Source organism: Larimichthys crocea, chromosome XIII, assembly GCF_000972845.2.
Source record: "Larimichthys crocea isolate SSNF chromosome XIII, L_crocea_2.0, whole genome shotgun sequence".
In the NCBI taxonomy this organism is placed as follows: domain Eukaryota; kingdom Metazoa; phylum Chordata; class Actinopteri; family Sciaenidae; genus Larimichthys; species Larimichthys crocea.
In genome coordinates, this window is record NC_040023.1 from 8,208,689 (window position 1) to 8,223,304 (window position 14,616).

The 14,616-nt window shown below is 41.9% G+C and overlaps 1 protein-coding gene across 2 annotated transcripts; it reads right to left on the reverse strand.

The window, feature by feature from the left end:
* Positions 1-1,437: 1,437 nt before the first annotated feature.
* si:ch211-195b13.1 (STKc_SGK domain-containing protein) lies at positions 1,438-13,858 on the reverse strand. 2 transcript variants are annotated; one of them, XM_010753575.3, is made up of 13 exons: positions 13,599-13,858; positions 6,527-6,602; positions 5,773-5,845; positions 5,645-5,685; positions 5,492-5,549; positions 5,300-5,383; positions 5,087-5,218; positions 4,877-4,989; positions 4,656-4,779; positions 4,459-4,554; positions 4,215-4,370; positions 4,029-4,118; positions 1,438-3,455 (listed from the first exon to the last, which is right to left on the reverse strand). In XM_010753575.3, the coding sequence occupies exons 1-13, from the start codon at positions 13,624-13,626 to the stop codon at positions 3,291-3,293; spliced, it is 1,236 nt and encodes a 411-aa protein (XP_010751877.1). In that variant the 5' UTR covers positions 13,627-13,858; the 3' UTR covers positions 1,438-3,290. The 2 variants fall into 2 exon arrangements, with proteins under 2 accessions (XP_010751877.1, XP_010751876.1); XM_010753574.3 differs by lacking the exon at positions 13,599-13,858 and adding an exon at positions 7,039-7,263.
* Positions 13,859-14,616: the final 758 nt, after the last annotated feature.

Genomic DNA, 14,616 nt, shown 5'->3' on the forward strand with positions numbered 1-14,616 from the left:
CTGGCGGTGCCCCTGCCTATAATAACTTTTATATCTACTTTATTCACCTTTTAGTTCACCTTAATAACCTTAATTTATATGCTGACTTATTATCCTTAATGTGTTTATGATTGATAAAACCTTCATGCATAATGGAAACATTTATTTTGTAAATAGTTTTTTGTTAAAAGTAGCTTGTTATTGCATATTAATGCTTGCAGTTCACTCAATATTGTTTTTGATATGTTTCTTTTAATTCTCACAAATAATTTTGGTGAAAATTGTCAATTATTATGACAAAAGTTGGTGGACCCCCTGCAGTACCTCTGCGAACCCCCTAGGGGTCATGGACCCTCTGATATTGTTTGTTTTTATCATGTTTAATGTTTTAAAAACAGGAGTCTTCAACCTTTTTCAGAGACAAACAGAACAGGCACCCTCCCCACATGGCCTGTAATAACTTTTATATTGACTTTATTCACCTTTTATTTCACCTTATTAACCTTAGTTTATATGCTGAGTTATTATCAGAATCAGAATTTCTTTATTAATCCCCGCAGGGAAATTGTTTTTGTTACAGCAGCTCCCAAGCGGTAAGTTAGATAGTAAGTGATAGCAAGAAAACAAAACTTTAACACTATACACCTATACAATATCCTATTTTAACACTATATACACATGTATAAATAACAGTTGAATAAAACCGGTAACTGTGAACTATGTAATATGTAAATCCTCCATGCATAATGGAATAATTTATATAATTATTATGACAAGTTGGCGGACCCCCTGCAGTACCTCTGCGGACGCCCTAGGGGACGTGGACCCCTGGTTGAAGACCCCTGGTTTAAAACATTTAAAAAGTTTAGGCTTTTTTTTTTTACACCAGCAAGGCGAGGAGTTGCAATGCAGCGATTAGTCCACTAGATGCAACTAAATTCTACACACTAGACCTTTAAAAAGTAGATGAACTTCAAATTAGTATTGAAGCCAAAACAATGAGTTCTTTAATTACCACGGCTAATTTTGAAGTAGGTCCAAAAAAGTTAAAACTTTTTTAAAATGGCAAAGAAATACTTTAAATATATTATATATGATAAAAGTTAAAACTTCCAATGGTTAACTAGGTAACTTAGTTAGAACTGAAACAATGAGTTGTCAGTGGGTTACTCATTGTCAGAAAGTTAATTGGCAAATGTTTGTGATAACTAAATAACCCTCTGGTTCCAGTTCATCAGAGGATTTGCTGCTTTTCTTTGTCTTATTTAATAATTAACTGAATATTTTGGTGTTTTGGATTGTTCGTTGGATAAAACAACACTTGAAGATGCAACCTTGGGCTGATTTTCTTACATTTTATAGACCATAAGTGATTGTTCCCCTACTATGATGTGTCATTAAATTATGTAACGTAGCATCAGTTCAGCAGTACAAACACAAAGACAGGTCACACTTGTCTTGATTTTAGAGAATTTATTTGCCGTTTCTGACACAGATTACAGTTCAATATTTCAGTTGATCATGTAAATTATCTCCTTTGTACAGTAGCAGTGGCAAGAAAATAAATATACATAAAAAATACAAAACAGAAAAAAAATAATACTTCCAAATATGGAAGAAAATTATCTAGAACTGTGTGTTGCCTTGTGTTTTTTTAATTTATTATTTTCAGCAGGCTTGAAAATGCACTCTCTGTATGCAAACACCTAAAATATGGAGACTGAATGGGGCAAAACAAAAGTCATGAACGATCTCTATTCGAGATTCTTTCGTAATAACTTAACGCATATCAGATCATAAATTACAGCTTACACATCTGCTAAAAGAGATTAAATTATAATTATTTTAGATTTTATTGCACTTTCCAGAACCATATTATGCAGTGGGGAAAGCCAGCGCCTGCTCCACCTGGTGGTTCTTCTTCAAAGTTAATGACTTTCTTTACATGGGTCATTTTCTACAAAAAGGGACAAAGAGGTTTGGGGAAAAAAGGAGATATGCACATACAGTAAATATGGATCAGGCCGCCTTGGACAGGCACAAGATATTCACAGTTCTTCTTCTACATGATGCATAAATACAAAAAGAAAAACATTTTGTAATCACAGATTCTATAGTTTAGTCCGGAGTGTTTGCAATAAAACAGCAATCACTTAAAATTTGAAAGATTTACAGTGTGTGCTATCGCTGATGTGGGTCTGTTTATTGCTGGTTGAACTCTCCTGATCATTAAGAGACGTCTTTCATTAAGTTTGCAAACAGCAGATGCAGAATAAAACATTGGTCACTGGTTGTAAGTGAAAAACCAAAAATAAAATATATTGCCATACAGGAAAATTTCATGTCATCTATATATATATATATATATATATATATATATATATATATATATATATATCTATTCTAGGAAACATGTATAACTCATTTATAATATATGCAGTAAAGAGAATGTTTGTGGTCATTAAAACGTGGAAACCTTTTTTGGTTTTTCAATAAAATATATGTAACTTTTTCATCTTCTACACAGTACAGTAAAAGTTTGATCTTCAGTTTATGAGGACAAACCGGTCAAAAAAAGTGTTAAGTTTGGTCCATGTATCGCTATTAGTGGACACCCATGGATGAAATGTTGTTATTTCTTTGTCCAAAAGACAGATATGGAAAGAAAATATGGAAAGATATGCAGCTGTCTAATCCAAAGGTAAAGCAGAATGTTTCACTTTTGTTGACCCTCGTTTCCTCAAGTGCAATTTGAGCGCTTACATGAAAACAACAACAACAACAACAAAAAACAAGTTTTAACATATGTAGACGTGTAAATGAAGGCATCACCCTTAAACAGCTCACCGCGCTCAGGTCCAAACAAAAATAAAAATGGTTTTGTGTGTTTGTTTTCTTTATGACGCCGTTGCTGCCGCTCCAAACTGCCTTTTCGAACCTCAGGCACTTCTCTTCATGTCACTTCACCAGTATGCTGTGAGGTCCAGAGCCCCTCAGAGAGCCGATGTTTTATGACCCCAGAGTGCATCCATACTTGGCACACATTTGGATTTTGGTTGGTTGAGGCAGAAGAGTAGGGCCAGTGGTGTTGTAACATGAGCGTTCCCCATCTGTACACACCTCATGCACACGATCCCTCAAAGATCTGCCCTCCCCGGTGTTCGTTATGTCAGTTAGATCCTCTCAACGTCCTCCCGTACAGGCAACTCCCGCGTGGTCCCTCAGTCAAAGTAACACTCCTCATCTAGAGCTTTGTTTTTTAAAATCCTGTTTCTTGTGAGTTCCCAGGACAGAAGGGGCGTTGTCGGCGTTCACATGAACAAGTGTTCTGCTGGAGGCCCGTATGAGAAGCCTGGAAAAGCTCCGGCTGCTTCCTTGACGCTGCTGGTCACAGTTATGGTGTCGGTGCACAGGGAGGAGGACACGGGCAGGTGGGTGAACTCGGGGTCGAAGTGTCGGAGGTCTGTGGGACCGCTCTGTGAAAGCAAGCAGGAAGGGCGGGAATTAGATATGTAGTATGAGGACAAACTCATAGATTACATCATGAAAATGTCAAACATTTGCCAACTCCAGCTTCTTAAATGGGAAGATTTGTTGCCATTTAGTGTCTTATATGAGAAAGTCATATAGTCGATTTATCAGTCGATTTATCAATTAGTCGATTAACAGCAACAATTCTGACAATTCATTGTTTGGGTAAAGGAATTTTAAGCATAATTGGCAATAATTAATTGGTTCTAGTGTCTCAAATTTGCATATTTGTTGGAGAGTCGTTGGGTTTTGGACTGTTGGTCAGACAAAACACCTCATGATGGCTCCGCACAACTGTGATTGGCATTTTTTTACTATTAGTTGATGCTTGAAGGACCAAAGAATGACTCAGCTAATCACTAGATTCATTTTTAATCATCATAACTGTTTGAAATGATTGTAAATGTAAACGTTTTTGGGTTGGGACTGACAAACTGATAGAAAATTCTAAATTTATATCGACAGAATGATCAATAAATGATATAAAATCATCAGTTGCAACCCTCGTTTGAACTTACCACCGAGGGGATGAATGGAGGCGTGATCTTCTTGGCCATCAGGTCCTCCCAGTTGATTGGAGAGAAGAAGGAATGATACTTGATTTCAAGCTGGAGGAAAAAAAAAGAGAATGTAGTTCAGTAGGCTGACAGCAAACAGTTTGTTTGGGTTGTGTGTGTGCTTAAAGATCAGCTGTGTACACTTACAAAGTCGTCCTTCACCCCCAGCCTCTTGGTCCGATCCTTCTGCAGGAGCCCCTCGAGCAGTTCCCTGCCTGCGTTCGACACGTTGGGCTTCAGCACGGGAGCCTTGTGCAGGATGTTGTTGTACATCTCAGCTGTGTTGCGACTGTAGAAGGGGGGCTGTAAAGCAAAAACAAATTAAATTATTTAATATATCAACAAGTGGTACAGTTGTACCAAGAAGCACAAAGTCACACATTTCACTTACAAGTCCATAGAGCATCTCGTAGAGCACCGATCCCAGACACCACCAGTCGACTGTGCGGTCGTACGCCTGCTTCTGGAGAACCTCAGGAGCCAAATACTGTGAGGAAAGCAACAAGAGAGAGTCAACCAACTGTCCAACAACTGTAATTTCTGTATTGATAATGAGGTTGTTTGAAGGTCTGGAGGTTTGTTTTGTACCTCAGGCGTCCCGCAGAAGGTTGTTGTTGTGTTATTGGCCTCGAGACCTTCTTTGCAGAGTCCAAAGTCTGTGAGGACAATGTGGCCCTGTGAGTCCAACAGGATGTTCTCAGGCTTCAGGTCCCTGTGAAGAAGAAGAAGAAGAAGTAGTTACTCCCATGCTCTGCACATGTCATGTCAACAGAAAATACACTAGGGGGCAGTGTAGGATCAGTCATTACCTGTACACAATGTGCAGGGAGTGGAGGTAGCCAAGTGCACTTGCAATTTCAGCAGCGTAGAACCTGGCTCTGGGCTCCAGGAAGATCCTCTCTCTCTGGAGATGGTAAAATAGCTGGAGAGAAAACAGACGAACATCTGTCAACATCTGGTCCAAACATACTTCAATATTCATGGCTGATTTTTGGGGGCGTTGTGGGGTTTGAACTCACCTCTCCACCGTTGACATAGTCGAGAACAAAGTACAGCTTGTCAGTAGTCTGGAAGGAGTAGTGCAGCCCGACCAGGAAGGGATGTTTGATGTTCTTCATCAGCACACTGCGCTCAGCCATGATATGCTTGTGCTGGAAGGAACACATAAAAGTCAATATAATAACATTTTACATTACGAAACAGACGGACTGAGGCGTATTTACGACAATTACCTCTTTCTTCTTCATGATGATTTTCTTCTGTAGCACTTTGACAGCGTAATATTTGGTGGACTCCTTGTGTCGAGCCAGCAGAACCTGCGATAGAGCAAATATTTGCATTAGAGACGGCGCTGCAGCAGCGGTGACAGATATACTGTAGGTCTGAGCACATAAGAGGAGTTAGTTATGTAAAAGAGACCTCACCTTTCCAAAGCTGCCTTTGCCGATGATTTTGAGGTAGTCAAAATCACAGGGTTTGATCCTGATGGAGAGAAACGACAAGATGATTAGGACTTTTATTGACGCGTATATTATAAAGTTTCTGCTGTTGACATTTAAATTAAAGAGGCTACTTACTGAGTGTCCTCAGCCAGTGAACTTCGCGGATGTAGGAACATCTGGAAAATATGAAATGGGGAAATTTATAAACATGTTGTCATACTTTGGAAAGAAGATATATCAAATAATCAACAGTTCCTGCTTACCGGGCTTTCTGGAAGTTCACTGTCCTCCTCGTTTTGGTTCTCATCAATCTTCAGGAAGTTGTTGACTTCAACACTGGATAGAAACAAAACAAAGAGCTGCTTTTAAAGACTGATTTTAATATTTAATACTGCTTAATGTTCATGTTTAGATTTAGGGTTTAAGGACTGTATTTGCACCGTGAATTTAGAGGATCTAAGGCAGTTTGCGAGACTTAAAAGCTGAATGAACGCTGCCCGCTTGGCTGCGAATCACCGTCTGAAACATCCAGACAGGTCATGTTTAGGTACCAGCTCATTCAGCCTAACCTGTCTGAGAAAAAGCTTAAGCCCGCTGACCCACGACAAGAAGGTTTAGGCGGCTCTGCGGGACTCAAGACTTCACATATGGAGGGGACAGATGCAGGGACCAGGTATTTTCCACCAGATCCTGACCTGGATGGCTGTGACGGGACGAGCCGTGTATCATGCAATAGCTGAATTACCGGTGAACCCTTGTCTCAGGGACGCCAGGGATTTGCCTGAGAGGTGATTAGGCAGTGGAGAAGGCTCGTCATGGGAGGACTATTCTTACCCTGGATTCTTGGACCCAGATTATACGGTCTTCACAGAATGTCCTGCCAAGCGCAGGTGGCTGATTGGATTTGACCCTGATCATGAATGGGCGAATGATCAGGAATAAAGACTAAGGGCCAGGAAGTAACTCATGCCCAGAGATGCTCCCTGCAATCATCCCTTTTTTATAGAGAATACTCACTGTTGGCAGATATGCGGGGTCGACACCAGCCTCTGGATGAAGTCATTCAGCCCCATTTTTCTCTCCTTGATGAAAGCTGCACATGGACACAGACAGAGAGAGAGAGAGAAGCATTTACACCAGTGTTTGGAAGATGATCACACACATTGCAAACATTTTTCTCACATTAGAAGAGATTTTCCTCTTGTGCATAGACCTCTAATGCTGCGGGCTTACGGGTTATGCAACCGCTCGGGTCACACATTGAGATGCCAACAAAGAATGGGGACATCCTTGTTTGTAACCACAAAGCAGATAAGACCATTTCTAATTTCTAAGGTAGATTTCTTGCCTGAAATTCTTTCAATTCTTTCAAAATAAAGCAAAAAGAAATATACTTTTCGATGACGTGTTTGTGTTATTAATATATATATCTGTAAATATGTTAAGTTTGGTTTAATAATCAATCTAGAGACACCTTTAGTCACAAATCTTATATTTGTTATTTCTTAATATTTGTTTTTGTCGCTCACCGGTGAGAACGGTGACTATTCCCCTCATCTTGCAGTAAGTAAGATCACATCCAGCTTCAGTCACGGCCATGTCGAGCACACGGATGAATATCCAAAGATATATAAAGACGGAATAGGAAAAATAAAAACAATAATAGTTCCTCTGGGAGCTTCTAAGCAGACTCTTTGAGTTGTTGTCCACAGTTTTTAAAGACGCGCACGACGCACAGACCCGGACGCGCACCTTTCGCTCTCTGACTTTGCGCGAGCGAGCCGCCTCATATATACGGGGCACGTGGTGTTTGGTGGGAGGTGACACCTTGTCTTGTCGTCACCAGCGTAGCCATAGCAACAGAAGGAGGAGAGGAGGGGCGTGACGTCACGGGATTCCGCTGCAGCCCTTATTTTACTGCTCTTGCCTGCAGGAGGCGAGGGGAGGATGACGAGAGAGCTCACCGCAGAGGAGGAGGAGGAGGAGGAGGAGGAGGAGGTGGGTGAGATATCCCACCATCTCCCACCTCCTCCTCCTCCTCCTCCTCTTTCACCCTCCTTCATCATTTTCTCTGAATGAAAAGCCCTGGCTGTAATCAGCGTGCACACAAAAGGGATTAAAGTCAGATATTAAGAGAGGAGAGAGGAGAGAGAGCAGTCACATGAGCTCTTCTTCCTCTTCTGGTATCTTCCGAAAAAAAAGAAATGCTCACGATGCTTCACCGTGCAGTCGTTTTATTTTGAAAAGGATTTGGAGAAATGTATGTCACACTTTCTGCATTTTGTTTCTGACTCGCATGAAGGCAAACAAACAAAAAGCTCTCCACAGTCCTGAGCAATTTCCAGAAATCTCTGCGTTTCCCTGGCCGATGAGGTCAAGGTTATAAAAGGTGACTCTGCACGTCACAATTATATAAATTCAGAGAAAAATTCACATCACACATGACATAATAACGTCTCTTTTAAGCCAAATCGGTCCAGCTGTCACTGATGTGGTCCACTAACCCTCTAAGTTACATAACTTTGCCATAATGCAGATAGCTATACCGCCCGAGGAGGAGAGTGAGCCGCATAGCACATTTTCCACTGAGTGATAGTGATTTTTAAGGTTATTTATTGTCTATTGATTCGACAGAGCAATTATTGCTTTTCGATGGGTGTTTACATCAGTCTGTGGAGAACACTGACATCAACACTTCTCCTGTAACGGCTGCTTTCTGTTACAGTGGTGGAAAGTACTGTACTTAAGCACAGGTTTGAGGTACTTTCCATTGTTTTGATGCTACTTCTCCAACGTTTATCAGAATGAAAGTATTGTGCTTTTTATCCGACTATGACTTTTTGACTAAGATCAGATGAAGAGACAAATATTTTACATACAACATATGAAGATTTGACAAGACATAAGTCGATTACTCAGTTAGATTTAAACTATTTTGATCTGTTCATCATTTCAGTCATTAAAATGCCGAACATGATCTGTTTACAGCTACTCAAATGTGAGAATTTGCTGATTTTCTCTGTTTTAACCAAGCAGCAAACCTCTGGCTGCGAAGTGAAGCCAAAAACTGCAGCTTCTCAAACGTCTACTTGAGGCTGGCTCCAGAAGTGAGTCAGTCTCCATAAGTCCCCATGTTAAAATGTCCAAACCAGGCATCATTCAACCCGCCTCAGGTCTACAATGATCCACGTCTTTGCTGATTTTTAGGTTATCTGAGAGGCGCAGACGCTGTCCATTCTTTATACTGTCAGAAGATCGAATTAAGTTTATGGACATGAGTCAGAATAAGATAAGCTCTGCAGACTACGTGCTTCACAAGCTTGGAGTTTGTGGTTAAACGCCCACTACAGAAGTCTTCAGCAGCATTTAAAATAGTTAAACAAGCCTCAGCTTAACTAACTACGGCACTAACATCTGATTTACACATTAACACACCTCTAATAATGATCCAGTAATAAATATATGAACATATAACACTCACAGGGGTCGTTATCTGCATTAGGAGTACTTTTTGTTGATACTTTTACTTGAAAAATAACTTTAAAATAGGACTTAATAGAGTATTTTCACAGCTTGTACTGTAGAACTGCAAGTGATGATTCATTTCATTGTCTTTTCATTTAATCGATGAATTGTTTTGTCTATAAAATGTTGAAAAAATAAGCGAAAATGCCAATTATAATGTTTTTAAACGTCACGTTATGTCGGGCCAACTTAAAAATATTCAGTTGACTGTCAAACCTTCACATTTGAGGAGCTGGAACACACAAATTGTTGCTTAAAAATGTGTTTTCGCTCTACTACCTCTGTTCCACCACTCTTCTTAAAAAACATCTGCTTCAGTCCTCAGAGATTCAATCAGCTGAGCTGTGACAGCGGGGGGGAATTCCTGGCTTTTGTTCAGTCTGACATGTGACAGTCATGTATAATTTATTGGAAGTGAGACTTCACAGGCCCTGGTCGTTCTTATAATGGCAAAAGAGGAAGTTAAGTGCCTTGTCTTGTGGTGTGGGGCTTGGTCAGAAACTATCTGGTGCAGAGCCAGGCAGCGGCGTATATCGTGTCACACCATCGATACCTGAGCACTCACATCTCAGCTTCAGCTCTGTTTACACACAGAAACACACGAGATCCGATTGCATGACAGCGACACCTCTTCTCAGGCTTTGTTTGAGGCTTTTTCTTCACCTCATGTAGTTTTTCTCTGAATTATTCAAGTGCATCGTGCCATCGTCTCCGGTAACATGTGGACGGGTGAACATGACTCGGGCAGTTCCCTCGCAGAGCGTTATTTTTCAGCCACGCCTGTCTTTGATTTGCATTGTTTCTGTTGTGATGGAACAGAAAGTCAGGTGGCCTGACCGGTATTTCCCCTTTTTGTCTAAATGTTGTTTCTTTACGTCAGAAAGCGTTCTGTAGATGTTTCAGTTTTCTTCCTCTATTTTTATACGTGTCTCTCTGCTGCCAGATTAATCACGTTTTTATTTAGCACCCTCACAAAAAGCCCCGCTTCTCCGTCACTCTGCCCAGCTGTGTGATTGATGCCGAGCAGACGGGCAGCACTTCCGCCTGCTGACAAGCAGTCAACTGAGTCACCTGCCAACACATCCAGTAAAAGCCTCTCCAACTCTCACGGGGGGGGGGGGAGGCATCGATCATGACTGTAAGGCTGTTTGTGGGGGCTGCAGGTTGAAAATAAACCCCAAGCTTTATCCTTTTTTGTTACGTTTGGGATGCATGCAAAGCATCTGATTTTTGTGAAAAATTAAATACTATATGATCTTTAAAGTTATTAAACTATCTCCAGAATCGTTAAACCTGCAAAAACTACCAATAAAATAGTGATCTGTATTATCTTTTATGCTGATAAACAAACATCAAACAGTTGCTTATTAACTCATCCAGTTACAGAGCAGTATTAGAGTCATGTTTCTGTACAGTCGCTCTCTTTTAGCTCTGTTTTTGGTCCCTACCACTGACAGTATAAAGAATGGACAGCGTATCCGTGATGTTTTGAAGCTTAAAATCTGTGGGGCTGGTTGTTGCTGTCTTGGCAGCTCTGCCTCTTTTGTGGATTATCGGTGGAGCTGAGACTTGCTGGATAAAGAAGCCGTGAATGGGGAAATTAGCTCTATATCTAACTCGATAGCTAAATTCCCTGTTCATGACAACTGTACTGAGGGTTTAAAGTTATGCATTTAACAGTGTTCCAGCTCCCGTCTTTGTTTGGATTAAGCAAAACATCTTTATTATTGTGCAGTGGATTGAATATTTTTCCATCCAGATGTTTATAAAAGTCTTTAAGTGTTCTGGAAACAGTCATAACAGATGTAAGTGTCGTTAAACGACCTTCTTGTTGTTTTCAAAGATTATTTATTTGTCAGAAAATCGAATGTTTAACTCTTTGACTCCAATTTAATGGTAATACACGATCAGCTAGACTTCTACCTGCCTTTTGTACCTCCAGCTTCCAGCGTAGTGGGTAGAAGGCAGCAGAAGGTGGATAAATGAGTCATACAGGCAAACAGTGACCAACTGTAGGGCTGCCAGGAAGGCTGCTGGCTGATGGACGATCTCTAATTACAATGTGGGTCTTGTTGTTGACCGGCTCTCAGGAGCGATCGCGGCCTTGTGAGTTTCACACCCACACGGTCATCAGATCTCACATGAGAACAGCAGCTAAAAGTCTCATATACTCTTAGTGTTACGCATAAAGAGACCCGCAGAGATGCAGACCGGAGGTGGTGGCGACCCACTCCCGACAGCGTCGCAGTGCAGCCTCAGGCCGCAGCGAGTGGGAGCAGATTTTGGCTCGTGAAACCACAGTTAGAATTACAAACGTCTTTGTTTCCCTCCTGAGTTCCCAGGCAGGGGATGAGATGCGTTTTTTATTTTATCTTATTTTATTTTCCACAGTCTCTGCAGGGGCTTAGAAGCGTTTGCTCTCTTCTGCGATGATGACTCAGACACTCTCGGCGCTGCCAAATTGTTACAAATGATGCATTGCTTTAATTTGCTGCCAAGCAAGAGGGATGATCCGGGCCTATTCTGAACTGCAAAGCCCCTAGTAATTATATTAATGTGACTGCTATTACTGCTATAATTACTGTCATGATAAGACAAGCTTTTGCCCTGATGCATTCTCCAGCCTGACGTTATATTTCTGTTATTCTGCTGCTGTATGTGACTCTATACAGCCGGTTTCCTGTGCAATACTGAAACTAACAGCTCAGTGGAGGGGAAGCAGATAAAAAAAGACATTTTCATTCACAGCAGCAGACTCTCATTCACTAACTGCACCTCCCATGTTGGCCAAACCTCATGAATCAGTGGACAGTGGCAACTTCCGTTATTGTATGCAGTTCCTGTTTCTCCGTTCATGGCTCGCAGTGTGATATTTTGAAGTATGACGCATGGAAAAAACAACATTTAAGCACCAGTGGTGGAATTAGACGCTTGCACCGCCACCACAGAGTTATTAGTCTGTGGTCTGCTGAGTGTCGGTAGCATCGCAAATCCAGCGTAAACCCCATGAGATCAGTTACCCCGAGGAGATATTCATCTGGAAAACATCCAGCGAGAATCAATCGAGCATGGCAGCTGGAAACAAAACCAATTAATGAAGTGTGTGTGAAGTGGTTAAGATGACGACAATGAGTGTCAACGTTTGACGAATATTAAAGCAGATGCCAATCTGTGGTGGCCTAACGCGTGTCCGACGCGCATGTTTGTTTGCGTGACCGTGCCGTGTAGTGTCACTTCAAATTCATTCAGGAAGTGATTTCACTGTGGATATTTTCAGAGAGATGTTCTCAAGCAGTCAGCATGTTTGTCCAATTTAAAAAACAGGCAATGAAAGTGGCACATGAGGGAAAGTCATTTTGGTCTACGCCCAAATTATGATGCCGGCTGAGCTTTTCCAGACCACATTGAGTGAAGTTAAGTTTAATGGCAAGGCTACAAAGAATGCGTCCGCGAACACCCCGAAACACAAACAGAACCCTCAAAGGAATCTTTGACCTTTTGGGGAATATGCTTTTTTTGCTTTCTCGCCAAGGGTTACATGAAAAGACGTTGAATGCGAAGCTAGAGTCGTCTTTCAAGCTTTGTTTAACGTAGAAATGGAAACAGAGGGAAATATCTAGCACGGTTCTCAAACAGAAACACAATATGTCGTGTTTAAAGATTAAAAACAAGAAGTTGTGTCACCAGGCGCGACGGCTTCCTGTATTTCTGGCATCACGCGGAGGGTTACCATGTGAAAGTGGAGATTTTCACGACCGCAGCTTGGCTGGACCAACGAGATATAACCTGTTAACGAGATAAAGTCAGGCTAGTTGTTCCACCTGTTATGCAAAGCTAAGGTAACTGCCTTCATATTGACCACACAGACTTGAAGAGTGGTGTCGATATTCTCGTCTAACTCTTCGCAAGAAACCGAATAATCGTATTCAAGTTATTCCTTTAATGTTTACGAGCTTTTACACCATTCTTTCCATTCTTAGCCCTGCCTTTCCGCCTGTATCCGTGGGAACAAAACAGTTTTTTCAGGGGGTTAACACAGAGTTTCCAAAAATCATCCGATCCCTTTCAGCTCCCTTGGTTTACGATGTCAAGGCCGTGGCCAGGGTAGCTTTTATCCTCTCATGTGACAAATGAGATGAAAAGCAAAGGAAAGCTGCAGAGCCGAGGAGGCTTCTGCGTCTGACATTACAAAATTAACCAGACAATGCAAGAACACAGAGGAGTGCCAGATGATGCCCTTTTGAATTTGGCATCTGGTTGTTCATGCGGCCAAAAAAAAAAAACAATCTAAGTAGTGCCGATGACGTCAAAGCAAGCAGAGGGAATGCAAACAGGAGGAGGGGGGTTAATAAACAGTCCTAAATATATAACGGTCTTGATGAATGAATAGGCGAGAATCTAACGATTGAGATGGCCGAGCTGTTGGATGTAAACAAGATTGTTTACCCACTGGAAAAGTTGCACATCTTAAGGTGCATCCTCCTCTGCTGTGGTGCTGGCAGGCTGCACATTAGCCCCCCTAGACAAGCTCATAACACAGACAGTGAATAAAAGGAGCACCTACCTATGAAGGATTTCTTGCCGGTCTTCATGTCCTCCTGAGTGTTTGATTATATTTGCTATCGAACACCGAGTCCCCAATGAATGAACGTCTGTCTGCTGCAGAGCGTCCAGGTGACTGAGTGCATGAGAAAGAGATATAGTCCTCCTGTGAATGTGGCTCCCCTCTCCTTGCCTGTCTGCCTTCGAGTCGATTCAGAGGCAAATAACTTTCCCTGCTGCACTTCCCTCTTCCCTCGGCTGTTTCTTCCTCTTATCGCCCTGCCTGCGCTGAGACCAAATAGCTGAAACCAAAGATCTGTGACGCACCTGCTTCTCCTCCTCTATCCCCCCCCCCCCTCTCCTCTCCTCTCCTCTCCTCTCCCTCCCTCCCTCCCCCATCACCATCACCTCCACCTCCACCCTCATCTGTTCTTTATCTATACCTGGAGAGCATCGAACAAAACAAAAGCAGGTGTCTGGTTACGGGCTCCCGTGAGCATGGGAGTCCTGCTGGAGGGGAAGCCAGTTTCCATGACAAGGGAACCACCTGAGGAACAGGTTTTTAAAATCAGCTTTTAATTGGCCACTGCTTCACAAGGTGACGGCGTTGGCTGCTTATCAGCCTCCCCTACCTGCCTTCATTTAATGTCTCTGAGGAGGTTTGGGTGTAAAAATGAGCTGGTTAGTCACACTGACAGCGCTGATTGCTTTGTTAGCTGTCTGCCTTGGGCTGTAGGCCATCAGATACAATGAGATGAAGAGCAAAGACGATGGGGGTCGACGTACAGGAGAAACAGCAGGTTGTGAACCATAATCATACTTAAAGTTAAGTCTGCATAACTTTAAGCCTTAATATAATGTGAACAGGTGAGTTGTATATAAATTCACCCTCAGTAAAGTTGTCATGAACGGGGAAATTAGCTACAGAGACCAAAACTGTTTTTTGTACCAGGCTGTAAACATGTTTATTTCTGCTGTGAAGTTGGACATTTGAACATGGGGACTTATGGAGACTGACTCACTTCTGGAGCCAGCCTCAA